General features: G+C 36.5%; 3 protein-coding genes across 5 annotated transcripts in view; 2 read left to right on the forward strand and 1 right to left on the reverse strand.

Moving 5' to 3' along the window:
- Positions 1-11109, forward strand: LOC113683733 (prolyl 3-hydroxylase OGFOD1). Of its 2 annotated transcripts, none has more exons than XR_016181114.1 (15): positions 1-212; positions 332-351; positions 1740-1888; positions 1988-2034; positions 2213-2316; positions 3358-3450; positions 4642-4668; positions 5061-5152; positions 5590-5718; positions 6129-6242; positions 6613-6692; positions 7363-7554; positions 7845-8001; positions 8386-8444; positions 9084-10079. XR_016181114.1 is itself a non-coding variant. In XM_089187473.1 (15 exons), the coding sequence occupies exons 1-15, from the start codon at positions 67-69 to the stop codon at positions 9243-9245; spliced, it is 1563 nt and encodes a 520-aa protein (XP_089043599.1). In that variant the 5' UTR covers positions 1-66; the 3' UTR covers positions 9246-11109. The 2 variants fall into 2 exon arrangements, 1 of the variants encoding a protein (XP_089043599.1); XM_089187473.1 differs by having other exon boundaries at positions 7363-7546; positions 9084-11109.
- Positions 10076-18433, reverse strand: LOC113683732 (transmembrane prolyl 4-hydroxylase). Of its 2 annotated transcripts, none has more exons than XM_089187475.1 (10): positions 18295-18433; positions 14911-14992; positions 14033-14220; positions 13693-13754; positions 13310-13344; positions 12564-12732; positions 12099-12156; positions 11502-11620; positions 10993-11083; positions 10076-10647 (listed from the first exon to the last, which is right to left on the reverse strand). In XM_089187475.1, the coding sequence occupies exons 2-10, from the start codon at positions 14942-14944 to the stop codon at positions 10309-10311; spliced, it is 1095 nt and encodes a 364-aa protein (XP_089043601.1). In that variant the 5' UTR covers positions 14945-14992; positions 18295-18433; the 3' UTR covers positions 10076-10308. The 2 variants fall into 2 exon arrangements, with proteins under 2 accessions (XP_089043601.1, XP_089043600.1); XM_089187474.1 differs by lacking the exon at positions 18295-18433 and adding an exon at positions 16581-16908.
- LOC113683728 (transmembrane prolyl 4-hydroxylase) overlaps positions 18133-19158 on the forward strand; it is an 18163-nt gene continuing 17137 nt past the window's right edge. The window contains exon 1 of the mRNA XM_089187471.1: positions 18133-18238. The gene's annotated coding sequence lies outside the window, so the exon portion shown is untranslated. The remainder of the gene's footprint in view (positions 18239-19158) is intronic.

Here is a 19158-nt window from a genome sequence, read left to right on the forward strand (position 1 = left end):
CCAGGTATTGACATTTCCTAGAACGCCTGACGAAAACCTTTCTTACATGCGAAATGTGCCTTTAAGATGGAATCTTCCAAGAAGAGAAAGGAACATTCCACGAACGGGGCTTCAAAAAGCTTTAAGAAGCCAAAGAGTGATTTCAAGGGTGAACTTTTGAGTCACTATTTCCTCTCAGAGGAATTTAAAGCAAAATTTATCGGTGCATATAGGTAGGTTATAGTATTGCGATACGTAACGTACGTGAACACATGTTTATTTTTTACGCAAGCTTAATCGTTCCTCTGTAAAATGGCTCCTAATTGAATTCCACATATTTTTTTTCATATAGGAATGAAGAAGATTTTAATGGTAAGTACCGACAACCTGAATGTTCTAACACATTTAAAGTGAAAGTTTTCATTTAACCTAGCCTAACAGGACCTAATTAAACATTCATGAACGACCACAGCAGAGCACTTGATAGTTTTCTAAATTATTCCGATGGCTTCACTTGTCAATCATTGTAAACAATATTTTTCCAGCAGAAATAATAAACTAGCAAAAAATGCACAGACATGGAATAAAAACTGCACGCATAAGTATGATCGCTTATGTAAGGGGTAGACAGCTACCCCACTCCAGCCTCCAGAGTACTTTATTCACGTGACAATCGGGGGGGGGGGGGGGAGAGAGACAAGAAAATTGGACCACGAGGTCGAAGTTAAAAAAACAGAATCTTTGAACAATACTTGTTTCTTTAAATATTTGTCTTCACAAGCGAGCCCAACACTTACCTGGGAATCCCCCTTTTCAGTTCCAAAGTTCCAACTTGTAATTCTTCCTTATAGCTGTTATATATTTCAAAGAAAATCAGATAAGGGAATCTAGATTCTTATCAGTATAACACTCTCCAGTTGATAGGTATTTCTATTCCTATAACCTGTTTACAGTGCAATTCATTCACCCTTTACACCCCAAAATCAGTATGTGTATTCTCCATACTATTCTTTAAATATTTCCTAAGATGCTGATGTTGAGAATTTGTCTCTAATGGGTGATCAGCTTCTTTATTCTCCTGACCTTAATGTTTGATTCAGGGGTGATATGGTAAGGAGAAATCAGATGCCAGTCACTCTTACAGGTTAAAGGGTTAAAACTGGAGGGAGAAGTTACATTTCCATGTAGTTTCTGGGAGTTAACTCTTTGACCTCAAAGTGTGACTAGAACCTTATATCTCCCCTCACAGTTTCATCCCTGAAACACACATTGAGGATACAAGAATAAAGGAAATGATCAATAACAAAGAAGCTCTTGATTGTTAAAAAAATTCTTCTTGTCAGTTCCTTGGAAAATGTATGGAGAACAGTATAGAGAATGTATGCTGATGTTGGGGTGTAAAGTGTTAAAAAATAGCAAATTACAGGAAGCATTAAACAAAAATATTTACTATCATGATTGGTATAAACCATTCTTAGTACTTTGCAATTACGTCTTCAACCATTTAACCTTTTAACTCCCTGAAGTGATTAATATGTAACCTCTCCCTATAATATCCATACATTATTTGCCAAACAGGTAATGAGAATACTTAAAGTCATCAGGTACAAGATATTACCTTGATTGAACACCAAATTCTCATAACAAATTTACAAGGAATGTGTACCAGCCAAAGGGGAGAATTAACAATCAGATCTTGGGAGTCAAAGGGTTAAGGAAATAGATTAACATATTTTCATTTTTTATTCCTTTTTCTCCAGAGAATGGATGTGTGATTCATACCAAACCATTCAAGTGCTGCTTTATTCCTAATTTTATATCAGATGAGGAATTTCTAAAGAGTTTAGAGCAAGATCTTCTCAAGTTAAAATTTTTTGAAAAATCAAATGATTTATATAAATTTCACCAGGTAAATGTTTGCTGTATCTTAAATTCAAATATTTTAATTATCGTTTAACTTGTTTTTCCATGGCCTTTTGAGAATTTTTCAATTTAATTTCAATTTCAGAGTGATGACCTTAAGAAGTCTTCAAAGTTGAGCGTATCTTCTTTAAGGTACTGATAAGTGAAGGATATATATTAACCTTTTTACTTCCAACTACTATTTTTTCATACAGTGTTTGGAAAAATGTATATGGTGCTCACAGTCTTAGTATCCAATATGTATTTGGAAACTTTTCATTGTCTTAGGATTTATGCTTGTGAGACTTTTGTCTTTTTTTTCTCTATTCAGGAATACCCTATACAATGACTTTAGAAGATGGCTTCATGAGATCACAGGGTTTGTTGATCTGACTGACCAAGTGGATATGTCCTGTGCTAAATATGAGCACACTGGTAAAAATCTGTGATAAAATAGTTTAATATGGCTATGAAAAGATTGTACGTAATAAACTGGAGAGTTTTACAAGGATTTCTATCCTTGAAAAAACTTTTAACTGCACACATGTAAAATTGCAATAATTTCTTTATGTGTGTTTGATATCACCAATCAGCAACTGACATGTCATTTGTCTTTCACATTAGGATGTTGAAAGAATTGCAAAGGCTTGACTCTTCTCAGTCCAAGCTTGTTTGTTTATTGATTGATAAAGTTGACTTTTCTTATCAGTAAAAATTTTTCAGTGTTTATGGAATAAGCAAGATAATACATGGTTGCTTGTAGATATGGTCAATGTTCTCAGGGTCAATGTCTTGTTTGTGAAGAGAAATGTTTGGTATCCAAACAAGCAAATTTAATATCCACAAAATTACAAGACAACCTATGACATATAATCTTCACATATAAGTACCCTATTCGGTACATGCCTCACCTTAAATATCGTCTCGACACAACTATTTGACTAGTTAATGACATTTTCACAAGTATGCCACACCTTGACAGCTATGCTACAAAATATCATAAGTTCCTATAATTGCCCATGTATTATTCTTTATTTGAAATGGTTCGACATAAAAAAATCTGGGATACAGAAGATGGAGAAGCTTCAGAACAATTACATCAAAAGAGAAATAGCTTTTATTTGAAGATAACCCTAGAAGTTTCATCCTTTTTCTCTTTAGAAAAAAAAAGAATTTCACAAAGCTTCAATGGATGATTTCAAATCCTCTGTTTATTCATTTGCAAAAATTATTTTTTTAACAACAAAGAACACTGAGGGAAGGGAGTTGTCTCTAAGCAGAAAATCCTGTTCCTCAAAAGTAACATGAAGCAAGTGCAGCCAGTTTCTCCACAGAGATAGTCAAGGATCATCTCTTACTGAACCCTTATAGGAACATTTAGTCTACTTTTAGTGGTCAAATTTTATGTATAAATATTAGATGTCTTGAGATGTCTTGAGATGTCAATTATGTCTTTTGTTTGCTGCCTACATGTAGATGTTCTTCTGTGCCATGATGATGAACTTGAAGGGAGACGAATTGCTTACATATTTTACCTAGTTCCTCCTGACTGGGAGGCTGATGATGGTGGTATGATTCTATTTTACTTTTAAAATAAGTGTGTTAATTTGTTTTCTTTGAAAATTAAAGCTAGTAAAGTTAAAGCCTTAAACAGTATTGGATAGCTATTATAATGATTGTATGACTAATTTTTTAGTTACGTAGTGACTGATGAGCATATAATCATTCAACCCTTGAACTCCCATGAGTGACCAAGAGAAAATTTCTCCTTACAATATCAATACAATATCAAGCAGACAAGTCATGAGAATAAAGAAAAAAATATCAATAACGGAATTATAAGTTCATCCAATCCCAAATTCTCCAAACTAACATCACTAGAACTTTATGGCAGACATTAAGGACAGTTACCAATGAGATCTTGGGAATTAAAGGGTTACGGGAAAAGTATACTGCAAAGTATGTGAGAAGTGGTGACGTAATGATAAGTGGGCTTGGTTGGGCTGGGTTGTTCATAGCTGGGTTAAGGTAACCCAGGGTATAAGCATGAAATTTGATTTCAGATCTAAAAGCTTGAATAGAAAAATTCAGTTTATTAATTGTTTTTGTTTACAAAGTGATGATTAGGTCCTCTAAAAAGAGTGGAGAAAATTATCTGAAAAGGGCCCTTGAATATAGAAATAAAGTAACCTGGATTAAAATTTAATCCTGGGTTTGTGCTAATCTACCTTTAAACAATTGGGCTCTGAACCCATTAGTCAAGAGGTGTGGGCAAACACTTTACTCTTTAAGTGCCTTTTTCCACCCATGAGTAGAAGCCTGGCAAAATGCTGAGGGGGTAACCTTGTGCTGGATTAGCATCCTGTCTAGGGGGGAGTAGTGATACTCTTAGTTGTTTCATGCCAGGGAAACTGTGATAAGCTCCCGTTGGATGGATTACATAATGGCTCTAGCATAGAAATTACCTTTTTACTTTTTTTACTTTAAAGTAATAAAATAAAAAGCAGAGCATGTAGGAGAAATCTTCACCATCACCTAGACAACTGCATTTCTTGTTCATTTTTTTCCAAAGTATGTGTATTCAACCTTTAAAAACAGGTAGAATATGTTTCAAATGAATTTAGGATTGAGAAGAACTTGGGTGACTAAAATCTGGCATGCTTTTTATTGCTTTCACAATTTCTTTGTGACATTTAAACATGTTTACAAATATTGTTTACCGTAGTACTGATTATTGTTTTCCATTTATTTTTTCCACAGGAACCCTGGATCTCTTTTGCATTGATAGTAAGTGCGTGATCAATATATTCAATTACAAAATACATTAAATTATTAAAAAGTGTTGCGCTATATTTGAATGAATGAAATGTTGTTAAAAAGGGCATTTTGAAGAAGAAATGAGGAAATGCTTTGAGGAATTGGGAGATAGTGCTCATAAATTATTCCTTGTTCCTTCTAGTCAGTCCCCCCATTACTTAAGGCACCAACCTCAGTGTGAAAAGAAATTATTTATACAAATTTAAGAACTCATAACTAATTGTTAATAAGAATACATTCAATGTTCACTTGTAGAAATAAGTTGATTTACATCTACAAATTTGTCACAATTGCCTACTTTATAGCCATTATTCATTGCAGTCTAATGACAAATTTATTTATGATGTCAAATTTTTTTGCAGAACATGGTCAGCCAGATCAGATCACAAAATCTCTGGTTCCACAGCGGAACTCACTGGTGTTTTTTGAAGTTACACCTGTTTCATTCCATCAGGTCTGTGTTAGCAGTAAACAGTTCCTAACAACTTCATGTGATAATGATAAAACCTCATCTTATACAACCTCATATTATAAACATGGTCTTCCTTGGGAGTTCTTGTAAGTGAGTAATTACAGTGGCAGTTGATTTACTTTACAATTATAAAAGCTTATTATTATTTATTTTAATTTTAAGTTGGTTGTCAACCCTAAATGTTAGTTAATTACTTTAGTTAATAATGCAGTAATAGTACAGTCTAAAAATCATTAAATTTTTTTTCCCAAAAATTTTTAATGTTTAGACTCTAGGCATCAGAGTGTGGAATCCAAAGGACTCAGAATTTTTTATTTGTACCATGCCAGAGACATGACAAAAAAGAACATCTGCTTTGAGGGAATTTTTTCATTTTTGTTAAAAAAATTACCATGAACCTTGACTTTTTCTTCTTTTAGGTTTCAGAGGTGTTGTCTCTCAGTAAAACCAGACTGTCAATTAGTGGATGGTTCCATGGGAATATCATTGACAGGCCCACACCATATCAGGAGCCACACCCAAAATCACTCAAACCCTGCACTTTAGAGGTAAATGAGAGACAACCCTAGGAATAATAATGAAATGTGCAATCTAAAAATGTAAGTTTTGGGGCTCATACATAGTCAGCAATCTTTTTGAGGGATCTAATTTCAGGACCTGGAAAAAGTGTGGTAAAGTGGTAAAACAGAAAAAAGTGTGATATATGTTTTTCCTTTGTGCAGCATTAGGTTGCACTTTTCGGTTAAAAAGCTCACAAGGTGTTATTAACATGGCATAAGGAATCTTTCATTTTTGAGTAAAACCTTGACAACCTCAGCTTTGCTTATGGTACATGATCTGTCTCCCTAAAATTGAAAATAATAGTGTAGTTAAAATCTTCAGTTTTGTGCTTAAAATGTGAGTAGTCTTTGAGAGGTGATATTTCAGCATTAATCTCTTTCTTTTGTTCTGTTTCAAGGATGAGGCACTTGTTGATTGGGTCAATCCTATGTACCTTGACACAGGTGTGGTCAAAGATATAAGAGCAAGGTTTAAAGATGAATCTGAAATACAGTTACAAGAATTTCTTTTGGTAAATCTCCACCTCATATCTACATTTGTAACTTTTTCGTTATTGACTGACTGAGAGTGCCAGAGGGTAAAATATTTGGTCTAATTTTGTGAACTATGGGTTAAGCTTAGTAACCAGCCTGACCTTAGCCAATAGACAATATGCACAAATCAGAAAACCGTCACTCCTTCTATTTTATCCTTTCTTATGGTGCATTACATATTGTGGGGCCATATGTTGGGCTGTGCGGCTTTATGCAACCTGTCACACGTAGGCCCACGTAGGAATTTCACAAAATCGTGTCTTTTTTCTTTTTCTTGAGGGGGGGGGGGGGGGGCGTATAGGTCAAATGAGACCTAGATTCAGTCCCTGTATTTGTAATTCTTTATAGGAGAATAAATATGGGGAAATTCTGGAAGCATTGCGTGATGATAAGATAAAATGGAAGTATCAAGGACCAGCAAATAAGAGGTATAGGGTTTGCGCTTTTATTTATGAAACTAAACTTCTGCAAGTATGTAACTGAAGAGACAACGATATGGTCCATTATAGACTGTGGCACTGATACATTGAATAAAACCATAGTGTACTTAGGACCTTTTCAATGGAAAGGACGAAGCAGTTTTGTCGTGCAGCACTGCTTGAAGTGCTGTAACAAAGGAGCTTTGGTTGTTAAATTTTTACTGACCTTCATTATATTGGAATTGCTACTGAATTTACGAGGTGACACTCATAGCTAACTCGCCATAATAACAGAAGATAACTATTTTAGTTTCACTTTGAGAAAACAGTGCTTAAGTTAACATAAAATTTCATTAAAAACAACTTCTACTCATCTACATGCATTACTCAGTGCAAGCCACGTCACGCATTAAGTAGCTGTTTGAGCATGGGATATATATCTACAGTTTTGCATATGAGATTAAGTCCATGCGAGTTTCCTCTCTATGGCGCATTGCCCTATTTTCTTAAGTATGGGGCTCCGCTCGAGCTCTGCCCATAATATGTTTTTCAGTTAAAAGCTACTTCCAATGGGAATAGTGCATTTGTGTGTTGTTGTCATTGTTGTCATTTGTTATTATTATTTTTTTTCATACATATCTAGCTGACGATCCTGGATTAAACGGGTCTTTTTTTGCAGACATTTTGAGCAAGCTAACACAGAGTCAGCTCCATCTGTTGTACAACAGCTCAATAAGCTACTTCAATCTAAGCCAATGTTCAAATTACTCAGAACAATGACTGGACTGGAAATGGCTGATGTACCACTCAGTGATGATGAGGATGATGATGATGACGACAGTGAAGAGGAGGAAAACAGTGCAGTAAGGAAGTTAACATTTATTTTATTGCACTAGCAAAAAAAACAGAAATGGAAAAAAAAAAGACATGCAGTCGATATAATTGAAAGTAAAAAAACAAAGAAATAATATTGATCGATCATACAACTGTAATTAATCCATGTAGCTTTACAACAATAAAACATTATTTGATTCTCAACTGATCTAGCACTTGTATTGCTAATCCAGCCCACGTATGTTAAAACATACTTCGCATAGCATGGCACTTAAGTCTCTTGCATGCCGCTGTGTTACAAATTCTTTCTTTAATTTACTTCTGTAGGAGACCAGTAATAACAGAGGCGAATCTTCAAAGCGAGGCCCTTGTTGCCATGGTAGCATCAGACGCTGGACTCACGGTTGTTATACTTTAGTTCACGACACTGATCCTGAAGGAGAAGAATTTGCTTTGGACGTCATGTTATACGTTGGTGGAAAAGGTGATGTTCAAACGGAAAACAAAATTTTGATAGAACTTTTATATCTGATTTCGCTTGCGTCTCTTTTAACCCACAAAGATTTTCGAACGCAAAGTTAAAAATAGCTCCTATTCACAACAAATTGAAATATTTTAACTTTACTTACAACAAAAGCTCAGTTTTGGCCGTTCGCTCGAACGTGGTACTAAAACACCGTTAAATTTTAAAAATACGTCAAACGTACTCAATCAATTTCTTCCTGTTTTTTGTTCTGAGGTACATTACCAAAGGCATTGCACATTACCTTTTCGACCTCTACGGAAACTGAATGCCTTTGGGAGATTCCGAAGTAACAGACTGCAAACCGAATAGCAGTACTAAAATATTCTTTTCATTCATGGTCAGGGTGGAAAACCGATTATGGTGGTTACACCACGTATTTAACGAGCGGCGAAGATGAGGAGGTGAGCATTTTTCGTTACCCCGGTAATTCTGCTCGTGGAAAACATTACTCCTTTTCCAACCACTGACTAGCACTACAATTTACTGTTCTATAGATTACTATTTTCTTAGTAATTAACTGAGTTGATAAAGTAAATTGGCCACCATTAAGAGTTTCAAAGCTGACGTTTCGAGCGTTAGCCCTTCGTCAAAGCGAAATTTTCTTAGTTATTAAAGTTGCATGGGCGAAGATTGGCTTTGTGGTCATTTAAGTTGAAGGTGGATCAAAACTGTTTCGCTATATTTGATGCGAATTTTTGGATGGATGGATACTGCAACTCTTTTTAACGATTTTCCTTTAAATGGTTGACAGTTTTTTGCACAAATAGTTACCACGACAACACCTGAACTCTTACCGAACCTCCTGTATTTTAAGATGACGGTTTAGTTTTATGAACGGAGTTGATAATGGAAATTGGCCACCGTAAAGAGTTTCCTAAGCTGACGTTTCCAGCGATAGCCCTTCATCAGAGCTTAGGTTTATAATTATGAGCAAATAAAAAAGAATCAAACGAACGAGCTAATGGACTCGTAAAAACCTAGCCAAAAGCACTTGTTTCTTTGAACTTCCTGCCTAATTCTTCCTCTACTGTTGATCATAGCTTCTAACAGTCCATCCTCAAGAGAATTCTTTGGCCTTGGTTTACAGAGACAAGGAGACAGTGAGATTTGTGAAACACGTGAATCACTCGGTGCAGACTGACGAGGGAACGGCAAGTAGAGACAGCAAATTCTTTGACTTCTCTTTCGTGTATTTTGAATGAGATTCTTACGAAAGTTACTCATATGAGTCAAGACTCAAAAATTTTATCAGTCGTCACTTGGTGTATTGCTCACTGGAGGCAGGCAGCAGCAAGAAGTCAATGACATTTGAAGGTGCATTTTTCGACGCATTCATTGCGTCTAGCCAGTCTCCTTAGAAGGCTATTCTTTAGTCTTCAGTCTAACATTTTGAAGAAAAACTGCGATTGCCAAGTAAGGTTCATGACTCACCAGTTGAGATCGAAATATTGGCAGTTCTATCCCGCTCTTTGATTTAATCCTTTTTTCCCTACCACATGTCTCAGAGATTCTTTCGGTAAGAATTTTTCGTTGGCAAAGACCTGTTACTCTACAGCCGTAGTAGATCATCTGCTGATTCAAAAATGAGAAGTACCTTTCCAGACCACGTGAAGTCCTTCTCCGCTCTCGGATTGGTCAAACTTAAACTCAGGCCCTTCTATGAATGGTGACGTAACCCATAGACTCAGTGACGCCCTCCAGGATCCCAGTCTTCTCGCGGGCAACGGAGGCATAGTTGATGAATTCGGCTTCAACATCGATGAAAGCCACATTGGTATATCTGACGTCTCTTTGATGTATAATGCTTTGCAACATGCAACATGTAAACTTTGTCAGACGAAGTCCAATGTAGTGATTTTTGTCCCACCGGTAGCTCCATCAAGTCCCAAGAAATGATCTGCAGAAAATATGTTTGCGATGCCAACCTATCAGATTTAACAATATTACATAAAGCAAGCGTGGACGTTGATAGAAATCCGACAGTGAATTCTGTAAAAGCTAACTACGATACAAAAAAAAAAGGAAACCCCTATGAAGTATTCAAAGAGCATTTTATTTTGTTAACCATCGAAACTTGTTCTACACTAATTTAGCAAAACAAATAATTTATGTGCGATTTGCAACCTCATCTGTCGAGGAGATCTTTGCTTTGAAGCTTTGTATAAATTAAGACCTTGCGGTTGGATTTTATTCAGTAGAGTTCAACTGATTGGTGGCCCTGCAAAGGCGACTGGTCCGAGGTCCAGTCCCACTTTAACAACATAGTCACAATTCTTCGTGGGTTGAATCTGTCCCCGAATCTATTGAAGGTTTAACGTCAGATTTCTCCTCTTCATATTCAGCAAGTTCGATCCAGTTCAAGATATCTTTCTTCCTGTCCTCTCCAACGCTAATCCAGCTGTTTGCAATCCATTTCGTGCCGCGCTTTACGTCGCATCCGCCGTGAAAAGTGTATCGATCAAGTTGACCAAGCCAACCAGTGGAGTTGTCAACATGATGATTGTACCATAGCACAGCTTTCCCTTTCTCTGGCTTAACTACAACATTCGCCTTTTGGCAGTTCTTGGCTAAATTACACACGTTGTTCGCGTCGCGCATCCATTCCTAAAATGCAACCACGCAGTTGGTGAAAAAAAAAAAGAAAACAAACAAAGGGGTCGTCTCACGGTATTCTGAGTCATTTTCTTAAGTTTATTTTGCATCGTTGTGAGCTCGCAGCTTAAAATACCTTGAATTCTTTATTCCACGTAGACATGTGTTTTTTGACAAAAGGTAACTTTTACTAAGCGATCTGTCCGGGAAGGAAAACACGTTGTTATAATGGCTCAAAGGGCTGGGACATAGTTGTGAGGACCAATAGGGTTTTTTATACTTGTTATTATCGCAGATGTGTTTTTTAACTCATGGCCGGCCCCATCTTTCTTGGACAAAACAGAACTGTTATCCTACCTCTTTGTCGAACGTTATGTTGTCAGCAACAGGGAATGCAGTCTCTCCTCCATCCTCGACGTTGTCCAAGAAATACAATATCGTTGCATATCTGAGTAAAATAATACTGTTTTCAAAATATGTTTCTTCATCAGCATATCGAAACATTCAACACAATTTTCGAGAAGGAGTAGGACTTTTATTTTCTCTGCATATGCGCAACGTATGATTTCCACAGTCACGTAATATATAGCATATCCTCTGTCACTCGGGGGGTTTTTCGGAGGAGAGAGTTTGGGAAGGGTTGTTTGGTTTTGCCGTGTGTCCCTCGTGTTGAAACTTGGAGCCCAATCAGTACAGGGTCTTTTTTTTCCCAAGAACGTCTTCACGGTCTGGCACAGGAGGAAAAACCATATGTGGGGCGTCAGCGTTTAGACTCAACCCCCTTGAGCTAGCAAAAGGGGCTCGTGAGAGAGGCTTCGCCCACACCGAAAGTGTCTTCGAATAACCACCTTGATAATTAACCTTACCTGCAAACTCTACAATGACCAAGCTCACTTCCCACATAATGACAACATGGTTTATTGGGCCTGATCAAGTCTGAATCCAGGTGACAATTATAGTGACCCATTGGACCATAAGATACCACCTGTGAAAGCACAAATCTCACGATATTATGATCCATTTCTAGCATCAGGAAGAATTTCTTAGTGACAAGCATCCACTTCCTCCCCACAGAATTACCTCTGCATCAAACTAAAAGGTTATGAGAATGAAGGAAATGAACACTTGCTAAAGATGCTTCAAATTATTTAAACAAATTCTCCTTACCAGTATCGTAGGAAATGTAAAGAGAAGGGAAGGAGAGTATCACTACTGATCTTATGGTGTAAAGGGGTCAACAAAAGGAGGTTTTAGGATCAGTGATCATTTGCCAGAGTAGAAAAATACCAAAGTCATAAAGAGACCAGAAAAATGGAAAAGATTATTACGAATTGCACAGGATCATCCTAAAGCACTTCGGGTAAATCTTCTGAGATACAAAAACGTAGTGCAACTCCTTTAATGAATTACCAATGAATAACATAAAAGCTGTTTGATAAGGTTAACGAATCGATTTAACTTACTTGCATATACTCGCTGGCTAGAATCAGTTCCAAGGGAAGATTTGTAAGCCGTTGTACTCTACGGACAATGAGATCAGTTAAAGTATGGAAGAAATAAAATACATACTTTAAACAGTTAACACAGACCTTTCTGGGGCGAGCAGGCGAAATAAAAGACAAAGAACGAGTGGAGGGGATTCCGTAATTGTCATTTATCATACACCTAACGAGTTCACTTTAGCTGAGCTATGGGAATTTTACGTATTAATAAATTCTACGGACTACCTAGTCGACCTTATCGCCTAAGGAAGACTCGCAGTATGCAGTCCAAATGTTCCACTCCACTTCAGAACTTACAAGTACAATATTACAATATCAATATTTCCTTCTGTCATGCATACTTATACTTCTAGCTCATAGAGAAGTTAGATATTGGTCACTCCCGGGAATGAATGGCATGAAGCATGCGGTATTTGATGGACTCACCTGTCTTGTAAAGAAGCCATGATTTTATCAGAATTTCTCGAATAATTCTGAATCCAGGCTTGACGGCTGTGTCGACTCTTTGTATGAGGCTTTTCATCCTTCACTTTTCCTATATACTTGGCCATCTCAGGAATGTCTCTCTGCTTGAATTCTACGAAGTCTATCTTTCCTGAAATTGCAATGGTTCACTGAAATTCAAGACCTTCGTTAGCATATATTGCTCAACGCGGTCATCTATATCTTGAAAAGGATGCTGTCCCATACCATGTTGTTAGATATTGCTATGTAAAAGCGTCTTTCAAATGTCATCCGGGAATCAGTAATTTTGCTTCACCACGCTCGGTGATTGGTGTAGACTCCATTCCCTCAACCAATGAGTTGATTACTCACTACTCGGTCTCTCACGTTTTCTCGCGCTTGCGTAAGGTCGTTCTCATGTATTTATTTTGAGTTTTAATTGGCTTCTTATCACATTTCCTTCGTTTTGATTGGCTGTTGTGATTACGTTGGCTCTGGTGTGCTCAGTAAACCATTTGTATGACCTCTGATTTGTTTCACTTCTCTTAGTGGTTTCATGTTAATATACAGTGTCGATATGATGATCGATTAAAAAGACGAGAGGTTTTAGAATGGTTTTGATAATCTGGTCAAGGCTTAAATTAATTGTCATTTCCGGCTAACCTTGTGTCGTTAATTAAGATGGCCCAAATATTCGGTGACGAACTCATAATTTTAAAACTACTCACCGTCATGATCTTTGTCCAATCCCAAAGATTCGTACCTTCAATAGAGACACGAAAGGAATCGGGGAATCATTCCCCGAAAAACTAACAGTTAGTTTTTGGCTGCTTTTCAAAATGGAAAAAGAAAACCACAAGCTTTGAATTCAACCATTCCCAAGCGATATCGAACCTAATCCTGAACTTGTCACATGTGTTATTTTGGATTTTCTGCAATTTGCCTTTCACGTGTATTTGCAACGAGTTCTCATTAGCGCGTTATACCTTATAGTTTTTTCTGATTGGTCGTTGTGAATTGTAACAATACTCAAATTAATATTCAAACTATTTGACTGTGTTAATGTTTTTTTTGTTTGTTTACCAAACCAGTTCTTGTTCCATTTCCTTACATCGTGAGCAGAGTCTCCTTATCTGGGGTGAAGTCCAAATTAGTTTCCAGACCTTTAATCATCTGTTTTGAAATAAAACAAAGTAGCCGAATTAAATCATTTGCAGGTAAAGTGCAGTCGTTTCACGTCACATTCGTAGCAATTATTATATAACATTGGAAGAGGAAAGAGGGGGGGGGGGGGAGAAGAGGGGTAAGAGAAAACCGGTAAACATTGTGCTGGAGAAGCTTTCCAACTAATTAGAGATTTTTAACGATTTGCGCGTGAAAAATATTCATAACATGTCGCATTCATCTAAATCTACAGCATGTAGAACACTTGTCTTAGATTCTGAATGTACCTCGTCTATGTCGATTTGCCCATCTTTGTTTGGATCCCAAAAGTCAAAATGTTTTTTGGTATTTTTTCCCAGCGCCATCATGTCCTGCTTGACTCCTTCCTTGAGTGTTTGTGATGTCTGTAGGCCTTCCTTCTTTGCCAACTCAATTATATGATCACACTCTTCGTTTGACAAAAAATTGGGAATTTCTGAAAGTTGTTAAGTGAGAAAAGTGTATTATATGAGCCTATCCTGATTACTTTTTCTTGTGCGGAGAGTTTATAGTCAGTGGTCTATTTAAAGTTACGGTGGGTAGCCTGATTGAATCTTTGTACTGAGTTCTTGAAAATATTTTCTACGAGTTTTAGTTTAAATTTGAACCATAGCTATGGACTTTGTGGATCGCCTGAACTGCTCGCACTGATTAATATAGATAATAAATCAGAGTGCAGTCCAATTCGGTCTCTAATCATACGAGATAGTAACAAAATCGAACAACCGCGTAGTTGGAATTTGATTTGTTACTCACTAGTATGATTATATACAGAAATGGTTGGCACAAGGTCCTGTTACCAATTGAATAAATCTAGGACAAAATTTGAGAGATAAACTAGGTATCCTTTGAACGTTTTCATCGGAGAAAACAACAGTTAACTCAACGAAATGCGCAACAATGGCGCGCGCACTTTATGCGCACTGTCCAATTGCACAGGCATGACGCGTAGACTGTCCAGTTACATCGTGAAATTACAAGCATGATGCGTACATTGTCCTATTTATTAAAGCTCAAATCGGGCCTCGTGTATGCTTACGGTAGGTGTCGTAAACGAGACTTGGGATCAGCTGGAGCTAAATGATCAATTCTTGTAAAGTTTCTTCAAATACTCCTACCTACTTACCAAATATGGGAGGGTGTATAGCGACTGTTGTCATCTTATGTTCATCACCATCAATCAAATTTAGTTTTCTAACATGTCCGACCTACAAGGGACAAAAGTATAAATATTTCTTCCCAAGCCCTCTTCATGTTTTTTCTTGGCAAGTATTTTGGCGGGAGGGGATAGTGGGGAGCAGATGCAGGGGTAGGAGTCCATCTCTGTGACAGGAGTCAATAGGAAGAAGAGCTAGAGGTATTTTGGCAATTTTGATTCATAAACTTTGTTTGAGTGAATTCTTCTTGTAATATCCATTTCAGTTGATTTACACTCTCTTAACCAAATATCAAATTCTCAGCTTAGGTAACGAAGAAATGTAGGGTATTTAGTTGGGAGAATTAAATCGCGGATCGTCCAGAATGACCATGTCCATCTTAAGTACTTAACCAGCTATTATAAAATAATTCAAATAGTACGCGCGCTCTGATTGGCCATAAAACCATTTTACATGAGCGTATGTAAACACGGTTTTCGTTTCTCCTCCTAATTTTCATGAATTATCATTTAAGACAAAGATAATCTTCCCACCAAATCTTATTCAGCCGTTGAGAGAATAGAAAATAACGACATAAACGAATAAAATACACTTTCAACAAAAGAAATAATTAAAAAAACATGAAAAGTGGCCTAGAAAAGTTACTTTAGGTCCTTAACACATCCTTTTTTCACGTGAAGGGAAATCTTTAAAAGCGAAATGTCTGTGAATTGTTGAGTTCTAATTGCAATAAAAACAGGTGTTTTTAAGATAAAATAGCTCGTCTGTCGCCCACGTGACTCAATGGACCGTGCCCCAAACGGAATTTTCATATGTCTCCTCAAGATCTGCTCAAACATTTTGCAGTCAATTTAGCTCTTCTTGGTGCAACTTCGACGCAAGATTATGAACGTTTTTAAAAGTGATTTATCCAGCCATACAATTTCGCGAATTTAGCGAAGTGTAGATCGAGCTTTGCAAGCAGTTACGTGTATTCCTTTGATAGCAAGACTTAAAAACCGCGGTTAAACCATTAGTAATCGATTTAGCTTGAGTGATATTGACTTTGAACTGCTTAAATGATCGTATGTATTGGCAATTTATTGCAAGTAATTCGTGTCTGACAAAAGTTTTCTATTACATTGAACTTCCATCGCAAGAAACGATGATAAAATATTTATTTTCAACCCTAAATTCTTAATAAATGTTCTTCTTTTTCGGCTGATCTCGCTCCCTCCTCGACAGCGGCATTTATCTTATTGAGGGATTTTTTTTACCGATACGGCTGGTTAAGTCCCATAAAGAAATCAGATAAAAAGGTGGGAAAGGAAAGGAAAATGCACAAAAAATAGCGATAGGATTAAGCCTGACAGAACCTGAGTCTGGTAGGAGCAAAATGAATTTCCGTTTTGGATATTAAAAAGGTTCCTTCCGTCCACTTCATATTGGAACTTTTCAGATCACTTTATGTAAATTTTCTTGAAAATTTTGAATAGGTTGGTTTAATATCACGTCTGTTCAAATGCACGCAGGCCAATCGGCAACTGAACGTGTATATTTGCTTTGAAATCAAATGAGATTATGGGTTTGTTTTGTGGTAGCTATAGTTTAGTGGTTTTAAATACAAGAATTTTTTGTACAAAACTGAGATCTCACTTGCCTGTATCGGTTCCACTCGTGGTAACTTTAGCTTTGAAAAACGTTCAAAATAGCAGTCTGGGGTCTGTGGCGAACATACATCTGGGTGAAAATTTTTCTCGTTCGCTAAGATCGGTGTTTTAGACGAAAAATCAACTAGCAGAAAGATAAAAACGAGAAGTCTACTCGTTCGAAATAAGTGCTTCATATTAAACGGACCACGGAAAATCATCATGCAAAAAAAGATATCCATCTTTCGACATGTAGTTCGATATCTGGTCCAACTGAACAAATATCACGCTTTTTGTTGAATCTTATAAAATATTTTCTTTTCTTTATGTAACGCTTGTATTGTTCTTCCAGCTGAATTGGTTGATTATTTTTAGTCTCACACCTTCTATGACTGCCAAAAAATAGAAAATTACCTCAATTAATATTTAAAATTGTCACTCATTCGAGATAAAACCAATGCCGTGGTTATTTCAAGCCCAATTAAACAAAACGCAGCGTTCTAGAAAAGTAAATCCCGCGAACCAGCATGGAAGGGAAGTTTAATTCGAGAGTTTTTTTTATTCAAAACAGGAAGATGTCCGACAGATTTTTTTTAATCCATCTGTAGGTGTGTATTGATATGGTATTCAAGTGCAGGTCGTTTTAATATTTTATTTTTATACTATAGATCTGTCACTCTGATCGTCACGATTTTAAGAGCTTGCAATAGTGTGTAATATCGTTTAGTTTGCTTAGCATGAAAGGTAGTTGATGAGATTTGAGATGTATTCCGACAAACGTCTCTCCACTAATTGAGACATGCGGTATCGAGTGAATTAAATTAGAAATTTGAGCAACGTGGCGTTTGAAATGTCATTTTCGTGTGTAATGCAAAACTAGGATTATGTTGTCTTGCTGGTAATGCAAAATTCAGTTAAACTTCGAGGCTATTCTCTATTCACTATTCTCCACAAGGAGGGGAAGAAATAATGAATAATGAATGAAAAATCCAGCCAGTTTTTTTTAATATCGCGGAAGTTCAAGTTTTTCGGTTTCCTAAACCGCCTGCTTTTAACGTCCGGTTGGGAAATTCTTTATGAAAGCACATTTTATTTGCCTACTTTATAACTTCAGAATGCAAAAACTGAGAAAGACTGGTGACGAGAAACAAAAAAACGTCTGACAATGTCTGTTGCATATTTTTGTATCTGCCAACGCTTACATAACAAATTTCACGAATGATCACTGAGAAATAATTAGACGATCCTTGTAATGCGTTCAGTGATTTTGGAATGAGTCGATAAAGAAAATGAACTAATTCCATTTCATTTTGTGACCTAAACATTATAGTCAAACCTCTATGAGCGGTTATCCACCGGAAATGTCGAGGTGACTACGTACTTAACAAAAGGTTGATCGCTTAATACAGGGTACGCAGAATAGAGCTAGTTTTAAAAATTGATAAAATCGCCTTATCATGCCAAAATTGACAACTAAATGTACGTAAAAACGTTCAAAGATACTTGTAAAATTGATTCCGGGAGATGAAAAACTGACTTATTTTACTTGAAATGTTTTTCTCAGTTTTATTTGAGAGGTGCCGCTTTAACTGACCGTTCAATACAGGTGGAGGACAACGCATGAAGGCTTTTGGGACTCAGTTAAGGGTGACCACGACCGTTACTAGAGGTGAAGATTACGTTAACTAAGGGACTTGGATGACTAACTGCTAAATAGAGGGTTACCGGCAAATGCAGCGCCGCTTAATGGAAGTGATTAGAAAGTGCCATTCGCTTCTGAGCAGCTGAAGACCTAGACAAAATCGTGCGTCAAAAGCTAAGATTCCGACGTCGACCATTCTTCGGTGTATCAACAGAAATAAGCTAACTCCTTGGTGTCTGAGTGAGATTTACTTATACGATTATCCCCTCCGCGTCGATGAAAATAGAGGATGTTTACCCCCTCTTCGTTGATTACCGATAATTGTTAAATATAATGAAACTAATCTTTAAAAGGTCATATAACAATGTGGTTACTTTGAAGTCTTTTCCCTTTAAACTTTTCAAAGAACCTAACATCTGTTTACAATTTTGTAATTATTAGAGAAGAAAAAGAAACACAAGACAATTCTTAAGTTGTTTTATTGTTCTTTTTGATACGATAACTTGGTCATGATCAAATTAAATAAGAAATCTTTCGGTAAACAACACGCAAAGTCTTTCGTCATTGGACAAAATTTTAATTATCAACTACTGATAAACGATCATCTCAAATTAAAAATTTTTGGCAATAATACAATTAATACAAAGAAAACGAAAAGGAGATTTACAATTAATACAAAGAAAACGAAAAGGAGATTTAATAATTATTTGGGGGCTTGTAACTTTATCCAAAGGACATCAATCAACAGTTATTGTTTGCAGCAGTTATTTTCCTCACTGATTCATTTTTACATTTTTCTGTCTTTAAAGGTGTCCTTAAAAAACAGAATTTTTTTAGACTGTCTTTATTTTTTTCTGTCTTTAAAGGTGTCTTTCAAAAACCGAAGTTTTTTTAGACTGTCTCAGATGAGTCTATCATTAAAACTGAAGGATAAGACATAGCAGTTT

Source organism: Pocillopora damicornis, chromosome 11, assembly GCF_964200805.1.
Source record: "Pocillopora damicornis chromosome 11, jaPocDami1.2, whole genome shotgun sequence".
In the NCBI taxonomy this organism is placed as follows: Eukaryota; Metazoa; Cnidaria; class Anthozoa; order Scleractinia; family Pocilloporidae; genus Pocillopora; species Pocillopora damicornis.